The sequence below is a fragment of the Cucumis melo genome, chromosome 7 (genome assembly GCF_025177605.1).
Source record: "Cucumis melo cultivar AY chromosome 7, USDA_Cmelo_AY_1.0, whole genome shotgun sequence".
In the NCBI taxonomy this organism is placed as follows: domain Eukaryota; kingdom Viridiplantae; phylum Streptophyta; class Magnoliopsida; order Cucurbitales; family Cucurbitaceae; genus Cucumis; species Cucumis melo.
This window is the reverse complement of record NC_066863.1, coordinates 25448712-25468052: the sequence shown is the minus strand read 5'-3', so window position 1 is coordinate 25468052 and position 19341 is coordinate 25448712. Positions and strand designations below refer to the sequence as shown.

General features: G+C 26.9%; 1 protein-coding gene across 2 annotated transcripts; it reads left to right on the top strand.

Annotated features, from left to right (window-relative positions):
• Positions 1–8584: 8584 nt before the first annotated feature.
• Positions 8585–10015, top strand: LOC103503109 (protein SHI RELATED SEQUENCE 1-like). Of its 2 annotated transcripts, XM_051087184.1 has the most exons (3): positions 8595–8745; positions 8992–9506; positions 9590–10015. In XM_051087184.1, exons 2-3 carry the CDS (start codon positions 8999–9001, stop codon positions 9877–9879), a joined length of 798 nt encoding a protein of 265 aa, XP_050943141.1. In that variant the 5' UTR covers positions 8595–8745; positions 8992–8998; the 3' UTR covers positions 9880–10015. The 2 variants fall into 2 exon arrangements, with proteins under 2 accessions (XP_008465489.1, XP_050943141.1); XM_008467267.3 differs by having other exon boundaries at positions 8585–9506.
• The last annotated feature ends 9326 nt before the right edge of the window (positions 10016–19341 follow it).

The window sequence follows — 19341 nt, the reverse complement described above, 5'->3', positions numbered from 1 at the left end:
ATATAAAGGGGTCAAAACCAGGACATTCTAATATATTATAAAAATGAAGCAAAATACTTTTAATATATGTATCCTACCACTTTCTAATATAAAAGATCGTAAAGCAAAAAATGTGAGAGAAAGAGGAAGAAAAGGAAAAGAAATTACATGTTTTGGAAACAATGGAAAAATGAGAGAGAGAGTGAGTTTTTTTTTTTTTTTTTTTTTTTTTTTTTTTTTATGGATGATCCAAGTTTCAATATATTTGTCCAAATTTTGAAAATAATGAATTTCAATAACCTCTACTATTTTTGCTTACCGGAAGTGTTAATTATCAATATTGTCCTCCACGAGGATTCAAAGCGACAAGAGCAAGCATGGATAGATCAATGAGAGAATAAGAAGGAGGGCAAACACGAGGAATGAGAGCAAAGGAGAAGCTCGAACAAGAAAGCACTATTGTACATAGTAGATTTTTGGAATGTCTTGAATTTGATATCTAGTATTATGGACAACCAAGTTAGGGGTCTCAAATTGGGGCCTTGGGTGATTTGATGGAGGTAATGCTCTCTTGAATTGTATTGCAATGTTTATCCTATTTACAAATTTTACCTTACAATTTAGAAAAATGCACTAGATAAATTTTCTAAAACCCTAGAGGTGCACCTAATCTGTATTATTTATGATTACATACAATCTAGTCTGCAATCAGTGAAAAGTAGATTAGAGTAAATTCATATAATTTGTATTTGAGATGTAGAGTAGAATTGTCTAAAATAGTATTACAAACTTTAATTTAAAGAATGTTTTTTTTTATATATTTTTTGATTTATGTATACCATACAATTAGATCCGTATTTCCATAGATGAATTCAATAATTGCCATTTTGATTCCAAAATTTCTTTCATCATGTAGTCTTGATATTCTTCCATTTCACTCGTATTTAACCATTTGGAATGAAACATGCATATAATAAAATTCATTTTCAAATCTAGATATATATAATTTTATATTACGTTAAAATATTTAGGTTTACAAAACATGCGAGTAAAACTAAGTTGGTTATTTTAGCCTCTCGGATATATTGTACCGAATTCAAGTTGGTGGCTCAAGTATCATTTATATTTTCACACGTTTATTTATTTATTTATTTCGTATTTGGTTTGACGAGAAATGCAAAACAAAAAACGATCACCCAAATTCACCGATAAAACTAATTAGGATATCAAATAAATAAATATGAGAATCCAAATTTAAATGTTATAATACTTTGTGCATTTTATATTGTTGTATTAAATTCAGTGAAATTGATGTATCTCCAAAACTCTCTTTCTATTGCATTCACAACTTTTATAGTGTTTCAAAATTGAAAACAACCGTGAATGAAAACAAACGATTACCAATTGCCACAAAATTGCAACTATTGAAAAGTAGATGAGAGTGACAAATCATACACATATAATGCAATAATACTAACAAAAACTAATAACAATAATTATTATAAATAAATAAAAAGATTTTTTTTACAAATAAAGAAAAAAAAAAGAAAAAAAAGGAATAATATATATATATATATTTTTATAGATTAGGGGCCATATAAAAAACTAATGGAGAAAAGGTAAGAGCATGCGCAAATAATAATATTGTAAGCCAGCTATTGTATTATTAACCCAAAAGTTGAAAATGACACCTTAACCTCACCCATTTTCCCTTTTTACTTTCTTTCAAACTTACCATCATCTTAATTTTATTTAACCTTCTATTTTTTTTCTCTCTCTCTTTTCTTTTCTTTATAAAATTTGATTAAGAATTCATCTCGAGTATTAAAATGTTAAATTTAAGTTAATGACTCGTAATGTTGTGTCTAATATATGTTAGGAATATTAGAATGAAATTATCAAATTGAATTTAGCTCAATCATTGGATAATTCATTACACATTTCATATTTAATTAGAATATGTTAAGATTCTAAAATAATAAGACTAATATATTGATCTTTCTTCTTATGTCATTGCTTCATATGAAATTAATACACATTGGTTTGAAATGAACCCTAGGTAAAATAATCATATATCTTCGAAGACACATTGGTTTGTAATTTATTTTAAACTGGATCAACATGGTTGAACAGCATTTATTTTTCGAGTTTTTTTTATGCTATATACAAAGAACACCATAGATTTAATTTGAGTTAAATGGGTTTATATATGTATGAGATGTTGGTCTCTGTGGTGACATCATCAAATTAAATAGATGAAAACAAATGTCTGCCAAGTTCTCTATGCTGGCTTTTAGATTGAGACATTTCATTGATTGTTCTTCAATAAAAATAAAGGATAGGAAATAGGAAGAAAGAAAAAAAAAAAGTACATTTTGCATTATTTCCCAACTCTATTGTTAGCTCAATACATGTGAAATGAGAGAATTTCTATCTTTAAGATCTCACAGTTCATGTCCTATCTCTTATCTAATCGAAAAACTATTAACATAAATATGAATGACTAAAACTTCTTACAACTTTAATCTTAGTTTTATGAACGGATCTGTTTATCGATCTATAAAGAAAATTGGTATAATCATATAATAGAACTTTGTTAATAAATCGATTGTAATAGATATCTATGGCAAACATAATTGTATTGTTTTTTTTACCACGTTTACTTAGAATTATAAATCTTACACATTTACTGTCGTCATTATCGTTGAACCATGATGATAGCAATAACAGTAAAAGTAATATGGTAAAACTAGCAAATCCCACGTAATTAGAATAAAACACAACTGGATTGATGATTGTCTCATATGTAATAAGATTACATTTATTGACTATAAGTCTTTACTACAACATTACTAACTCAAAATTTCATTTGACATAAATATGGGTTAAATTATAAAATTTAAGTTTATGTTCAAGTTTCAAAAGTATATATGTATGATAGTTAAGTGATATAAAAAAAATACTTTAAAAACAGTAATGATTCCATAAACTTTTTGTTGTGTATGCAATCAATTATTAAACAGTCAAACATAAACCTCTAAATATTAAATTTTATATCTTAACCAAGTTTCTAACCATTTAATTATATGTCTAATTAAGTTGTTAACTATTGATTGATCATGAGAAATACAAAAAAAAAAAAAAAAAGGAAAAGAAAAGAAAAGAAGAAAATTAATAGCGTAGTATAATGGAAATGGAAAATGTGCATGGTTGCATAAAAGATTGTCCCACCACAACTTTTCTTTCTTTTTCTTTTTTCTTCTATCTTCTTACGAATAATGTCCCACTAAACATATTAAAGTTTACTTTAAATATTTATATAAATTTTTAAATTTAAAACTCAATTTGGGAGCATTTGAATTTTGAGACTTGGATTTATTAATACACGTCTTATGGGTGGTTTTTTTTTTTGTTCAAATGATATAATAATTAACATCTAACGCTGACAAAATTAATAGTCAATAAAATAGTATAATATGGATCGAGAGTAGTAACTTTAAACCATAGACCTAACAAAAAGGTTTAGCTTGGTCTTGTTCCGAATTGGTGGTGCTCGTATCGGCTAAAATTGAGATCAAGCCTTGCCAAATGACTAACAGAAAATGCATCCAAGAAATCATTTTAGACCCGGCATATGACTTGAGAAAGATGCTCGGCTTCAACCAAGGTTGAGTCCAACTGTAGCCAAACATGAAACTAGACATGCTTTTTGATCCAATTGATTATCTTATTATCATGAAGTGAGATTTTGAAACTTTAAAGAAGTAACTAAGTCATATGAGCATTCGGTTGATTGATATTATTTTTTGCGATAGTCTTCTTTACAAAGTACATTACTGCTTGTATTTAAAAAGTCTTTTTATGTCTACGTAAAAATCATAAAAAGTTTAGAATTTTAATTAATATTATTATTAATTGTACGTTTTATCTATTTATTTTTTTAGAGTTAGTTGTAAGTTTTAATGGATTATTTTTCAAATTATTAACATAATAATATTTACATGATTATGCTTGAATTCACTTAAGAAAACAGTATTTTTCTTATTTTTATTTAAACTCTTTTGATAAAAACTATTTAAAATATATTTAAAAAATTATTTATAACATTTATTAGATATAGTATATTTTTTTAAATTAAAGATTTGAAGATATATTCCAAAATCAAATATAGTTAATCAGATGTTACTTTTATTTCTACGATCATGGAAAAGAAGGGAGTGGTCCTGTTCATTTATTACAAAATTTAATTAAAAGTTTGAAAGTTGACGGATTACTTTCAATTAATAGCTCCAAAAAAAAATCTCCCTCCAAAGTTATATTTGAATGACCTTTATTGTGACACATATCCACACAATTTCATTTAATAATAATAATAATAATAATAATTTTAAATTTTCATATCATAAAAGTCAAAATTATTTTATTAACTTTTTTCTGTACGGTTACTTACTTAAGGATAAAATTACTTGTCAAATTAAAATCTTTAACTACTTAAACATGATAATATATATATATATATATATATATATATATATAAGCCTTCAAACAAAATATTATTGAGCCCAAATAGTAATATCTATATATGTGTGTGTGCTGTTGATCATAGAAAAGTGTCCACTTACAAAAAGATCAAAAATTAAGAAAAAGCAAACTAAATCACTTGGAGGGATTGATTCATTGACTTAGTTTTCATTATCCTTACATTTTTGCATGAAATTATATATATAGATATATATCACTTTTCTATGAAATTAAAATTGATTTATTTTTCTCAATGAAAACTTAGTTTTCAAATAATTTGGAGGTGATCTCGATCTTTTACATTAAATACGTAAACTTTGTTTTCATAATCACTTTCACATTGTTCTGTCTACGCTTGGAAAATTCCATTTGTATTCTTATACATTGATGTTTTTCTTTTCGTTTCTTTTTTTTTTTTTTAAATTAAGTTCAAGACATCATATTACTTTAAATAAATTTTAAATTTGGTCCTTATTTTAGTGTTATTGACTTTTTTTTCAACAAATAAAACTATAGTGTTACACTAGATGCCTACACAACAAGGGTGTCTAGCGGTGAGTTGGTTAATTTAATTTAATTAATTATAATACCAAGTATTTAGATGTGAAAACTATTTATTTTAGGTTATCATAGTTTGTGTTTGATGGGTAAATCATTTTTATTTAAATAAGAAGTAGTAAATTTAGTAAAAAAAGAAAAGATGAAGAAAAAAAAATAGTAAATATTGTAACAAACAATAAATATAACTATTTGGAAAATCCTCTATATTTTTATTGAGAATTTATTATTATGTAATCAATTTGAAAGGAATGAGTTTATAATATTTATTAGAAACATTGTAATTAAAAGAGGAAATTGAATAAAGTGTTTTAACCTAATTTGATACTTAAAACAAGGGTTGCTATCCGAGAATGGTAACAAAAGAAATAAACCACATCGATTTAGACTTATGCGATGTTGATTGATGTAGTCAACAAATTTATAATCCATTTGCTTCGAAGATAATTGAAATTGATAGGCCTCGAAAACAAATTTGAAATAGATAAAATTGGTGGAAGAACATACATTTACATTTAATGCACTTTTTTTTAGGGAAAATTAATAATTCATACTTAATGTTAATTGAATTATGTAATTTTTTTTTTAAATTACCAAAAGCAGTAAATAAGTCTTAACATTGCATGCAAATGGCTATTAAGGCATTTTGCAGTTGCGAAAGGATATATGAATTGGGAGTTTCCTATCCTTAAATTAAAAAGAAAAAAAAAGTTCTTATTGTACATCCAAATAAAACATAAAATGTTACTATACAGTTCATGAATAAATGTAATTAAAAACATCATTCAAGTTTGTATCCAATAATCATTAGATAATTTTGCCTAATGTGTATAGATGAATCCTTAATTAATGTAGTGTCCCCTCTAATTGAAAATAGCAAAATTGTAATGGTCAATATTTGCTTTTGAATACAAAAAGTATCAATCTTATTGCCAAACTAAAATTAATACGTTAATGCCCCAAAAAGAAAAGAAAATAAAAGGTATGTTAAAAACTTAAAAGTACGTAAATTACAAATTAGGCATTGCATTATTATATTATTGGGTACATATCACTCAACAATAATTAATTAACTTTTCTTAAAAAATATTTCATTCTCTTTTAAATATCTAACTATTAATAGAAATTATACATCAAATTTAAACTCTAAACATTTGTTAGTGAATAAATTAAGTAAAATTTTCTGATAGAATTTTGTTTCGAGTTATTAGTGAGTACATATAAAAGTGTATAAGACTTAGTTTAAATGTAAAAATTAATGTTATCTTAAGAAATTTGAGAAACCACAGAGAGAGTGGATAAATCCTTCATTTAATTTGAATGTATTGATTTATTTCTACATATTACCTTTCTCTGTTCTTCAGCTTATTTATGAGTTATTTGGAGCTAATTTTAAATAAAATCAATTAAGTGAAAATAACTAAAAAAAATACACTAACAAGGACATTAATTGAAAAACACTGGCTGTGAGTAAATTAATTTAGGTTTTTATGTTATGCTCGAGTTCTAGTGAATTATTTAATTTGAAACGGTGAGTTAATTGACATGTTATCCTCAAATTCTAGTGGTATGAATTGATATTTGTCTAAACTTTATCAACCAACAAGATTAAACTATGTTTACGTCGACAAAAATTCAAAAGATGTATACCATATGTTTAATTGATTGATTCTAGGTTAAGTTTTTGGTTTAATTTTTATTTTATTTTCTTTTTCTTTTGAAATTACCTATATTTTTATTTTTTTTAAAAAAGAAAGCATTATAAATTACAATATATATATTAAGAGTCTATAAAAAACTCGAATACTTGAATGAATTCATAGCTCATGCTGTGAAGAAAATAACAACTCGACATGTTCTTATAGTACAAAGTACTTGAGAGAACGAGGTGAAAAAGAAAACAAGAATTTTACGATCCTATTTATTATATATATTTGAAAATTTTGTGAATAGGTAGCTTCATTTATTGAAGAAAATAATATATAAAATATAAAAGTTTAGAAAAATAATTTAATTGTCAATTGGGCAACAAACGAAAATTCTTCTTCTTTTGACTTCACAAAAAAACCGAATAAGAAAAAGAGGAAAGCAATGGACAAAGAGATGGAAGGTTTGGAAGTTTCATTTGTCAATTTATATGCAACATTTTTTCCACATGGGAGAAGGAAATTAAAAACAAATTTCATGGCCGGAGAAAATGTCAACCTTTTTCAAATCAAATCTTTTATTATTATTATTATTATTATTATTATTTGAAGTTATAATATCTCCATTAACGCTTAAAAATATCATCACTCAAAATAAAACAATTCTTGTGATTATACTGGAACCTAGCATAACTCAACGTTTCAAAGAAAAATAAATTATACAACGGTTGTAAAATTACCTATGATTTTTAATACCAAAATTTAAATAAGAAAATATGCATGTGAGTTTCACATGACAACAATGATAAGTTTGTATTTTCAGAAAAAAAACGACTTATAAGATGAATAAAAAGTTGTGGACATATGTGTATATGATGTTTGTCAAACAATCACTCATTCTTAAGTAAAAAAAGTGTACACGTACAACAAGTAAAGAGTTTGAGTCTTAGATTAGACTTACTTTTACCAAAGCTATAATATTGTATAATTTGTGTGGTTGACCTAAGTCTTCTCTCTAGTGGGATTTCGAAAGTGCGATATTGGTATTAACCTTTAACTCACCAAGGTCGAGATTGAGCATGTGAGGAGTGTGCTCTGTTTGGTATTTGCTACGGTCGGCCTCAACCAAGATCGAGGCTGAGCATTTTCCCTTGACTCTATTTAAGGCCTAAGACAATTCATTGAGTGGGGACAAGTGTGAGAGACATGCCCCATTAAGTACTTTGTTAGGCTCCCTTCTCGAGGCTAATTTTGGTCACAAGATGTCACATTGAGCTCGAATCTTGTTGTCTTATTTGCTTGGTCATTTTTGTAACATCTTAAATTTAGGAGAGAACATGAATAATAAACTTAGATAACATCCAAATGATAGGAATCATAATGATATAAAAATATAATTGAAAAATACTTTAAAAATTGAAAGTTACTAAAGGAATTCCAAAGTTAAAACATGTTTAGCTTTGAGCAATCTTATATTCGATGATCTCCTTGAGAATTTTTTTTAGAAAACATGCAAGAGAGAACAAACACATATCTAAAACTTATGTTAGTTTGTGCGAATACTATTCCAAGATGAACAATAACAATATTAAAAATTATAATTGTTACTATTTCCATGTTTGGTAGGTGCTCAATAAGTTTATAATTGTTATTAAAAAGAATTTTGAAAAAAAACATCAATCCAAGGTAAATTAACACAACAACAAAGCCCATATTTTGTTTTATACAATTTGGAGACGATATTTGATTCAATTTCACATAAAGCAAACAAAACAAATATCCATCGAAAGAAAAAAGAAAGCTAATCACAAAATGACACGTAAATAAATGACAACCGTGGATGAAACTGAAGAATTAATTAGATGAAATGGCATAATAATTATTTAAAAAAAAGAAGAGAGAGAAAGAGAAAGAAAGAAAAAAAAAAAAAAGGTAATCAATCATCTCTGCAAAACTGCAACAAAATCAGAGCATAGAGAAAGGGAAAGACCTCAGAGAAAGACAGAGAAGAAGAACAACCACAACAACAAAGAAGAAAGAAGTTAATTTATTTTGTTCTCTATTTAAGTTAGCACCGCCGTTTCCCATGGCGGCGTTGCAGACCACTTCACTTTTGCATATCAAATAAAAAAATATTAAAAAAAATAAAAAAAAAATTACCCTCTCCGAATCTGATTCCCAATTCTTCAACCCTTTTTTTTCTTCTCAAAACTGCTTTCCGATCATCGTTCAGAGATTGTGTTGTTGTTGTTTTTTTTTTCTGATATGGATTTTGATTCAAAATCAGGAAGAATATGGCCGGTTTTTTCCCACTAGACGGCGGCGGAAGCGGGGGAAGAGTACCCAATTATCATTTTCCCACTCCAACCACCGGCGGCGAAATTATTCATCCGACAACCGAGGGGTTATTTTGGTACAAGAATTATGAGAGATTGGAAACATGGGAAGGAGAAGAAGAACATCAACAGCAGCAGCAACCGGCGCAAGAACAAGGGGGAGAAGGGTTTGTTTACTCCGGCGATGAATCGCCAGCAAGATCGTCGTTGGTGATGGTGAGATCGGGGAGAGGCGGGGGCAGCGGAGGAGGGCCGGTAACGAGTTGCCAAGACTGTGGAAATCAAGCCAAAAAAGATTGTGCTCACATGCGATGTAGAACTTGTTGTAAAAGCCGTGGGTTTGAGTGTGAAACCCACGTGAAAAGCACGTGGGTTCCTGCCTCTAAACGCCGTGACCGCCTCCTCCGTTCCGACGGCCTCAACTCCAAACGCCCTAAAGACACCCACTACCACCCCACTTCTTCAGGTTAACAATTCTTCTTCTTTTCTTTTAAAATTTGGGTACTTTTAACAAAACCCTCAATTAATTCTTCTTTCTTTTTAATTTAGGGTTGGACATGGCGAATTTTCCGATGGAAGTGACCACACCGGCTGTCTTTCGGTGTGTACGAATGACAACCTTGGACGAAACCGACGACCAATATGCGTATCAAACAGCTGTCAATATCGGAGGCCATATTTTTAAAGGCATTCTTTACGATCACGGCCCTGAACAACCACCTCCCCCGCCCTCCTCCTCCTCCGCCGCCGCATTGCTCGATTCAACTCCGCCCTACCCGACTCCTCTCTCCACCTATATCACCGCCGGTACGCAATTTTTTCTTCCTCCATCATCTTAGCAATGAATAGGTGAAATTGAAATGAAAAAAAGAAAATTAATTAATTAAGTGAGTGAAGGAATTGAAGTTTCGAGTTTGTATTAAAAGTATATAATTTTTTTTTTAAGAATAAATTTTTAAGCTTGTAATTTTTCAAGGGAGAGTTTGCATTAATTTGCCGCCATTGTTGGAATTTCGATGCTCTTTTTTCTATTTTTTTTTTCAATTTCTTTTCCTTGTCCTGGTTTGAATTATTTCTCTTGGTTTCGTACTTGGTTGGGCAAATTATCATAACCCTTTTGTATTAATTATTTTAATCTAAATCATATGGTTTTGATTTTTCTTCATATAATTATTTCAATGAATTTCAACCTTTTGGGGGTTTGTATCTAAACATCCAATAATACATAATTTTTGTTTGAGTTTTCAATTTTTCTAAAAAATATATAATTCATTTCAATGTTCTATTTGATGTATTTTTTTGGTATGTGTTTAGTTTTTTTTTTAAATTAATTAGAAATTACAAAACATTGATGAACTAACAAAAAAAAAAAAAAAAATTAGTATGTTAATTTTTATTTTATAAATGTAATCAGCAATCCAGCATTCCAATCAATAATCGCCATTAATGTTTTTATGAAGAAAAAAATGTGAAATGCTGTAGTTAGTCAACTATGAATGTGACATGTTTATATTATTTCAATTACTGATTTTATTTATTTATTTATTTATTTATTATTAATATTCTTTTTACCTCTCATCATCAACAATTTCTGTTTTCTGTTTTTTGTTTTTATAACAAAAGATGATAAAGGAAATGAGTAGCTATTATTCTTGTTATTTCAATAACTTCGTATCATATTCTTGAGTTTTTATTTCTTTTTCAGCTACTCTACAGTTTGCATCTATCAAGTTATTTATTACTCGAAAAATATTACTTTAATAGTTCAATTTTTTATTGATTTTGTGTTTTCTTTTCTTTTTCTATTAATATTTCCTTTCTAATATGCATTTGAATTTAAATCTATCACCTTTAAAAGAAGCTGATGATGTTAGATTTGTAGAACTAACATTCAATTTGATTTCCTGATATCTTATTATATATTTTGACATTATAGTTTATACATATGTAATTTGTTTAGTTTTTACTTATGAAGTATACAATAGGAAAATGTATATATATATATATATATATATTATTTATAACTTTGTTTAAACTTCAATAACTTCTCCCATAGGATTAATTAATTAGTTCCAGCCCTAATGACTCACTCAAACTAATTAATTCATTTGTGCTATATTCCAATAAAAAAAAAACATTTTTTTTGTGCTTCTCATATTTATCAATTTAATTGGAAGTAATTGAAATAGGTTCGTGTGATCATTGGTGATGAAATTATCTCATTATGGAACTGTGAAATGAGAAGACACAACACACACACCTCTAGGGCTAACAATTACTATTAGTTGCTTACCATATGTTAGATTTATGTTCTCTCTTTCTAAAACAGTGTTTAGTAATTAATCTTTGATTAAATTATTGAGAATAATGATTTCTCCCCCAAGCCATAATGAGAAATTAAGTTAAGATATAGAAATAGATTACAAAATGATGAATGCATGAATTGGAGAGTCCAAAAAAAAGGAAAAAAAATTCTCATCTAAGTTGGATTTTCATTAAACTTAGTTTTGTATAGGATTAAAGACATAATTGTTCTAATTAAATGTAATTTCGTTTTAATTTATAAAATGGGAGGGCTTACAAATTCATGTGTAGGTATCTATATCATAATAATAATAATAATTATTACCTAAATACACAATCCCAAATACAAGAATAAAGTTGATAAACAATATATATTTTAAAGAAGAAAAAGCTGCATAATTACTTTGAAAGTTCTCTCAAATTTATAAGCATGTTCACCCACTCCATTGATGCCTACCTATGCTACTTAATTATAATCTTATACCCTTGTAGCTTGTATATATTATCCATAATTTAGTACGTTACATCACTCCAAGATTTTGATTTATTATTTTATGTACACACACATATATATACATCTGCATATGTTTTTCCTTCTGTTCGAGTCTTAATTTCTTTCAAGTTTTTGTACGAATGATCTAAAACCCTTTTTTTCTTTTTTTTTTTTTTTTGAAGAAATTGAAACTTTGATCGACTCTTTCAAAACAAAGTTTTCTCTAAGCCTATCTACAACTTCTTTTCTTTTGCTGGCTCATCTTTCGCTCTTGCCCTTTGCACTCAATTTGTTTGGCATCTGGATAAACTTTGCACATTATTGTTGATCGTTGTAGCAGAGGTGAAATACATGGAAGATGTGTAAGGGGAGAAGACGAGGGAAGAAAAAGAAATATAACTATGGTTAAAAGAGAGGAAAAGAAGAAGAAGACATTAAATAAAAAAGTTTAAGAAAAGTTATGAAACCTTATTTTGAAAAACGGATCAAATAACATTTTGGCACAACTTTTTAGGTCAATCTATCTAGTTACTCTTTTCTTGTTTTCTATATATACCCTAGCCGATTACAATGAATCTTTATGATGAAGAAGAAACTAATTATCTTATCCAAGTTAACTAAGTTTTCCATCTTTTAATTAATTGAGCTGCTTTTAAGATTTGAATTATTAACCATACAAAGAAGAAGAAGAAAACCTCTTCTTCCATACATCCATTGGTTTCTTTAGGAGTTTCATTGCATACCAACCAACTTACGCAAATAAAAGAGTACTTGAATACTCACGAACTTTGAAGAATAAATCTATTGTCATCTTAAAAAATATCGACAACAATTTATAAATTGATTAATTATATCATTTTATTTTGTTATAACGAAAAATAATACTATAAAATGTTTCCTTTGAAATAAATTTAGAAGAGTGGATAAAATTGAAAATTTTTCAAAATTGGCGAGAGTAACGCTTAGATATTCTTTTGTAGAATTTAATCGAGGAAAAACATATATTAATTAAACAACAAATCTTATAACTATGTATATATATATGAAAATGGTCAGCCATATAGTTAACAGTAGAGGTAAACCCAACATTAAATAAACAAATAACTCATGAGATTGGAATTTATTCATTAATTAAATTATACATATCTTTATCCTATGCCATTGAAAATAACAAAGTTAATTCTCAATTGGGTGTGTGAATTCTTAGTTCTTTTTTTAAATTATTATGTATTATTTTTAGTACAGCCAAAGGTAAAGTAAAGAATTTTGAATCTTTTTGATCTCGTAAAGAAAAATTATATGTCAATTAGGTTAACAATAATTATATACTTTATTATAACAACGATATAATTGTTATTATTTTTAATATATAACATTGGTTTATAACTTTCTTCTAGTTGGTGAATGAGTGTGGTCCTAATTCAATAATTCTAGGGCTTGTGTTTTAAAAGTTGTATAGCAGGTTCTTACTTGTGATCTTTTGTCGTACTTTTACGGTCTTACTTTAGTGGTTTTAAATAAACGTTAGGAGAAGATCAAGTGAGGTTGTTCAGTCGTTAGAGTCACGAAAAGATATTAAGAGAAGTTTAACCATTAAAAATTTCATCGGTCAAACAAGGAGGATACTCTCCTCTCATCCAACTCTTATTTCTTACTAAAACATGTCCTAAATTGTTTTTTTTTTAACTTCGAAGATATATGTCCATTACTAATAAAAATGTCTTTGTTTATAATACTTTTTTGAAAATCTTTCTAAAGTAGAGACGATATGATATTTAGGTATAAAAAATGATTACCAATTATTTTTTAAACGTCACCGAATCAATCCATCGTAATTTTAAAAGATACAATAAATAAACTCATAAAAAGCTAGGGACAAAAAGTCTCGACTCCCATGCAGCTTTCCAGTAATATCGAACTTTAAATTCTAATTTCATTCTAGATATTATCATTTTCGAGGTCAAATATTTGATTCCAAAATACAACGTAATATAAACATAAAATCCTAATTTCATGTGCTATAACATTTTATATTTATTCCATTTTAATTCATGAACTATTTGATGTCATTTTCATCGATTTTTACTACTATGTTATTTAACACACACTCATATATCTTATTCATTAAAAATAAAATCAACTTTTTATATACACAAAATAAACCAAAGCAAAATATTTAATCAAACAAATTAAAGATATATGAAAGTCTTCCCATAGCAGAAAAAGTAATGGAGAACAAAGAAGTGAAGAGAAAAACGAACCTGTGATAAAACAGATATGGAAATGATTTGTCAAGAGGATCTGGATTAAAACAACCGGCGATTGTGACGACGCCGGCGCCGGTGGATTGGAGCAATGAAGAGAAATAGAAAATGGTGAGATTGACGAAGACGGCAAAGACTTTGTAAGGGTTTCTTTAAATTTCCAAATTTTAAGATCTTATTTTCTCGCTTTGAATCATAAGCAAAGCAATCATGAGTTCTTTGTTCCCTCCTTTTAAATTGGTGAAAATTTTTAAATTTTAGATTGAATTTTAATATATATATATATATATATATATATATATATAGAGAGAGAGAGAGAGAGAGAGAGAGAGAGAGAGAGTGTGTGTGTGTGTGTGAGATTAATACTCTCCTCTTGCTTATTAATAAATTATTTATTGTTTTTTTGTTTTTAAAAATAAATGATAATTGAGTTTGAATTTTTAAAAATAAAACAATTATTAGATAGAAGTTTTAGTTCTTCTAATCACTAATTAATCAATATACATTTTTCTAAACTTAAAGAGTAGCTTGTAATACTTACATGGATTTTTATATAAATCCTCTTCTAAAAACATAATTTTAAACCAAAGCTTCTTCATCTTTTAACCAATCAAATTGACTTTTGTTACTGATCATTAAATTTTATCATGGAACATATTCCTTAATTGATAAAAAAAAAAAAAAATAGAGGTGTAATATTTAATTAAATACTTTGCATACCATGAGACTAAAAAGATTTTCAAATAAAAAAATTATGATTTCATATTAATTAACAACCAAAATAAAAATTATTATTATTTTGAAAAAGAAAAAAGAAGCACATAATACTAAAAATGTAATGTGCCCTAAATATAACAAAAGTATTGAAAAGTGATTTGATTTTCACCCCATATCACAAAAACACTAAAAAGAAAAGTTACCCATGAAGGAAAAATAATCATGAAAATAGAAATAAAAAAAGGGGGGAAGAAAGTAAAATTTTATGAAAAAAGAAAAAAAGAGAAGTAATTAAGAAAACCCTAAAAAGTTGGAAAAGATGAAAATAGTTGTATAGAATGGAAGTGATAAAAGAGTAGGTTTTAGGGATCACGTGAATGAAAATTAGAAAATAGAAAAAAGAAAAAGAAGAAAGAAAAAAAAAAGAAAAGAAAAGAGAAGAGAATAGGGTTTTGGGTTTAGGGCATTAGGGTGGTGGCACCACAACAGTGGACTTTATTACTTTATTTAATAATTAATAATGCTTCCTCTCTTATAATAATAATAATAATAATAATAATAATAATAATAATAATAATAATAATAATAATAATGTGTTATATTTGTATACTCAATCATATTCAATAGGGCTATATAGCATTTTCAGTTCTATAATTATATATTACCCTTTTTTGCAACTTCCTTCCTTCCTTCCTTCCTTCCTATCTCATTAGTTAAAAAAATTTAAATACTATTTTAGTCCTTACATATTCTTTAAAGTTTATTTAATTTTAGTTTATGTATACTTTAAAATTATTATTTTTATTTAATTAATTTCAGTAATAATGTATTTAATTTTCAGTAAAACTTTTTTTTTTTAAGGAAACAGTTAGTTAGGCCTTAGGACAAAACCTAAGACCAAACTAGAATATTATTAATGAAGGGCTAGAGAAAAGCCCAATTTTCAGTAAAACTTAAAAACAATAATTTTTAGAGAAGAAAATGACTCTACAATGTTAAGTAATTTTGCTTCATTTAAACAAAATAAATCAACGATAACATTTAAAAGTATGGAATATATATATGTGTGTGTTAAACCTGAATTAGTTTAAACAATAATAAGTAATGATACTAATGATATACATCATATGTTTAGAAAGGAATGATTGTACTCTCTTAGATATCAATATTTATTTCTAAACATTTCCAAACTACCATTTGAATAGGGATCTTTTAATTTAGAATTTCAGATATGAATTGAAACTTAAAGAGGATGATTCGTACAATAACCTAGAACCAAAATTTAATCTTCATTCCACTTTAGGTTATTCTTCTAAATTTTGACTGAAATTTCAATTAAGATAGTTTGAAAGATTTTCTCTTCTTTCTAAGAATATATAGAGAAAACAAATAAAACTAAACAAGACAAACGATCAACAATAACTAAAAGAGTTCAACCTACGAAAAATGGTCTTAAAGCCAAATCAACAACGTTCGAAATTTCCATACACGTGAGACAATCTCGTGAGCCATGAGGGGATACTTTTGAATAAAAAGAAAAAAAGTTGTTGATACTTTTTATGGCCATTCTCAATTTTTCTCTTTTTGTTTAATACTATACAGATGGGGTTTATTTTAATTTTAAGTTATTCTTAAGTGAGGTTCTTGTGCAGCTAGGGTTCTTCTTCTTGTTTTTGTGATTTTGAGTGCATTTTTTGTGCTTATCAAATTTGTATCTGATGAATGGATTGGATGATAAAATATAGTTGCCATTGGCTGAAAGTGGTTGAGAAATAAGGAGTGAATAATGAAACTCATAATTTTGTATTAGTTAAAGTTTAATTTAGGTCATCTTTAAATGTGGATTATTGGATAGAGAGAGGTTGAGAAAACGTAATACCCACGATTAGGGTTTTATTTTTTGTGCTTAGCTTAACTTAAAAATGCATCGTAATCCTCTCTATACCATTGATTCGTAGTAATAAAGACAAACACAGCAAATGTTTGAAAGTGATTATACTAAAAAGGGCTTAAATTACTGAAAAGTAATTTCAATTGCTTTACTTAAAATTGTGAAAAAACTTATTTAAAAGTGTATAATATATTAAATATTAAATTGATTTCAATTAAGTATAAACGATTTGCTTTTAAAGTGATTTTCCCAAACATGAATACACGTGGTTGTGTTGGTATAATTTTTTAGTTTTTCTTCAGTTTCATATGTAATCTAACCTCTTAAAATAATTGACTTTGTCTACCTTTTAGGTCATGACATGAGTTTATTATTATTATTATATTTAAAAATATATCAATTTATACCTTTAAATTTTATTAATCTACGTAATAAGATAGACAAATAAGAATCGAAATGATCGTTGATTTTTTTAAATATAAGATTAATAAATAATTTAAATTTATTCACTTAATTATATGTTTCACATCAAGGGGTATGAATTAATATAATATGGTTTTAAATTAGTTTTTAGGGGTGTAATTTATTTATATATTTGAACTTGAATAGTCCTATAGCATATCAAAAGTGGGTTAAAATTTATCACCTGCACACAAATATACTAATTGAATGAAATAAATACAAAAATAAATAAACCTAATTGAAATATTATTAGTATATATATAAGAAAAAAAGAAAAAACAACTGAAAAATGTGTTGTGGAAGGAAAAGGGTTATAAAAGTAGTGGGGGGATGTGCTAAGGATTTCACTGAATCTTTGGGTAACCAATTCAATGAGATCTACAAAGTATAGGCCTTTTTATTTTGCCTTTCAATTATAATAATGTTCTTATCTTTCTCATAATTATTATAATACAAATAATGCTGACTTCTTTTTAATATGGTCACTCAACATAACAACGTCATGTTCTTCTTAATTTTTAAAAATATAGATATTTATGAAGGGGAAAATTCTTTTAATTTTGGGCTCATGAAGGCAAAATTTTGACTCCGTTTAATAAATTCATACAATTATAGATCGTTTTGTTGGAATTTTTTTATGATCTTTTCTTTCTAAATCATAATAGTGATTTGTAGGCTTTTTGTTTTTATTAGGTTTGTACCAAATCTTTCAATTTTTCTATTTCTATTTAGTAGGCAGATAATCTTTTAAATTTTTGTTTTCTAATAAGTCTTGATTATTTATTATTAAAATTAGTCTAATAAAATCGAATAGATTATTCAAATAAATGGTTATTATGAAAACATAATTCCGTTATATTGACATATTCGTAGATACTTGAAGACAAAAAATCTCAAATTCAAATAATAATTTTTATTGGAGGTAGCATAATATGTTAATTCAAATAATAATACCTTGTCTTGAAAATTTAAAATGTTATAGGTTGAAGAAAAATATTAACAACTAAATACCATAAAGAAGATTTAAAATAATAAAGATTAATTATGAATTATATAAGAGTTAGAAATTATTCCTTTTTTAAATTTTAATTTTGTGTGCTATTAAGCTATCTGTAAACACTTATTTGCTATAGAATTGATTTTATTAGGCATAATATCCAACTTAAACTTTCGTAAATTCATTGCCTTAGACATGTTAAAATTTCCAAATACAATAAATTAAAAGTTTAGAACTTTGTTTGAGATTTTTTTTTTTAAGATCTATTAAATAAAAATCGGTAGTTTCCTATTAGATACATTTTGTTGATGGTTGTTCTAAGTAAGACAAAAAAAAATCCATGAACCAGCACAAAGCCAAAGAAAACTAAAATGCAACATGGAAAAAAATGGGAGTCTCAACAAGAAAAAAGTTAAAACTTTTGATTCTAGAGGACAAGTCAAGCCAATTAGGTATGATCGATCGATAAATAATCAATTAGTCAAGCTTAGTTTGGCGTTTTGCAACCTCAACGTTATAAACTATCTTGATGTTACTTGAGTTTTATACATGTAATTATATATATGGAAGAGGTATTATAAATAGCTTTATTTGATAATTATTTCAAAGGAAAAGCGTAAGTAATCTTTAGATGAGAACTGAGCCCCTTATTTTTTTATATGTTTACTTAATTATGCGATGAACTTTTATGCATCTTGTTCAGAAATTAAGACAACTCTATGAAAAGCGGGCAAAAGATCAAGCCTACACAACACGTCTACGATGATGATGGAAGTAATGCGAGAACGACGAACATATATATTTTAATGTATAGATACTTATTAGATATACCCGAATAAAATTTTTAAATAGCGAAGTTGTATGTTAATCAATTTTGAAGCAATAGAATGACTACAACTAAATTATTCCATATATTAGTGGTTTCTATTTTAAAGTTTGATACATAAATTAAATCAAATGATATTGACGGTTTGGATTGGAACATTTTGAAATAGATAGGTCCATCAGTCTAAGGACTTTCTAATTATCATAGATTATGATGGCACCATTACAAAAAGTCTTACAATGACAATTGGGTTCATAATCATTACAACACACAAAGTATTTAAACCTAAAAATAGCTAAATTCCTTTCCATCCATTATTAAGGATTTGCAGTGGCTTTTTGACCTCT

Excerpts from the sequence above, each read along its gene's own strand:
- LOC103503109 (XM_008467267.3), top strand. The coding sequence starts at position 8,999 with ATGGCCGGTTTTTTCCCACTAGACGGCGGCGGAAGCGGGGGAAGAGTA. Across the intron at positions 9,507-9,589 it reads CTACCACCCCACTTCTTCAG|GGTTGGACATGGCGAATTTT; the intron begins GTTAACAATTCT and ends TTTTTAATTTAG.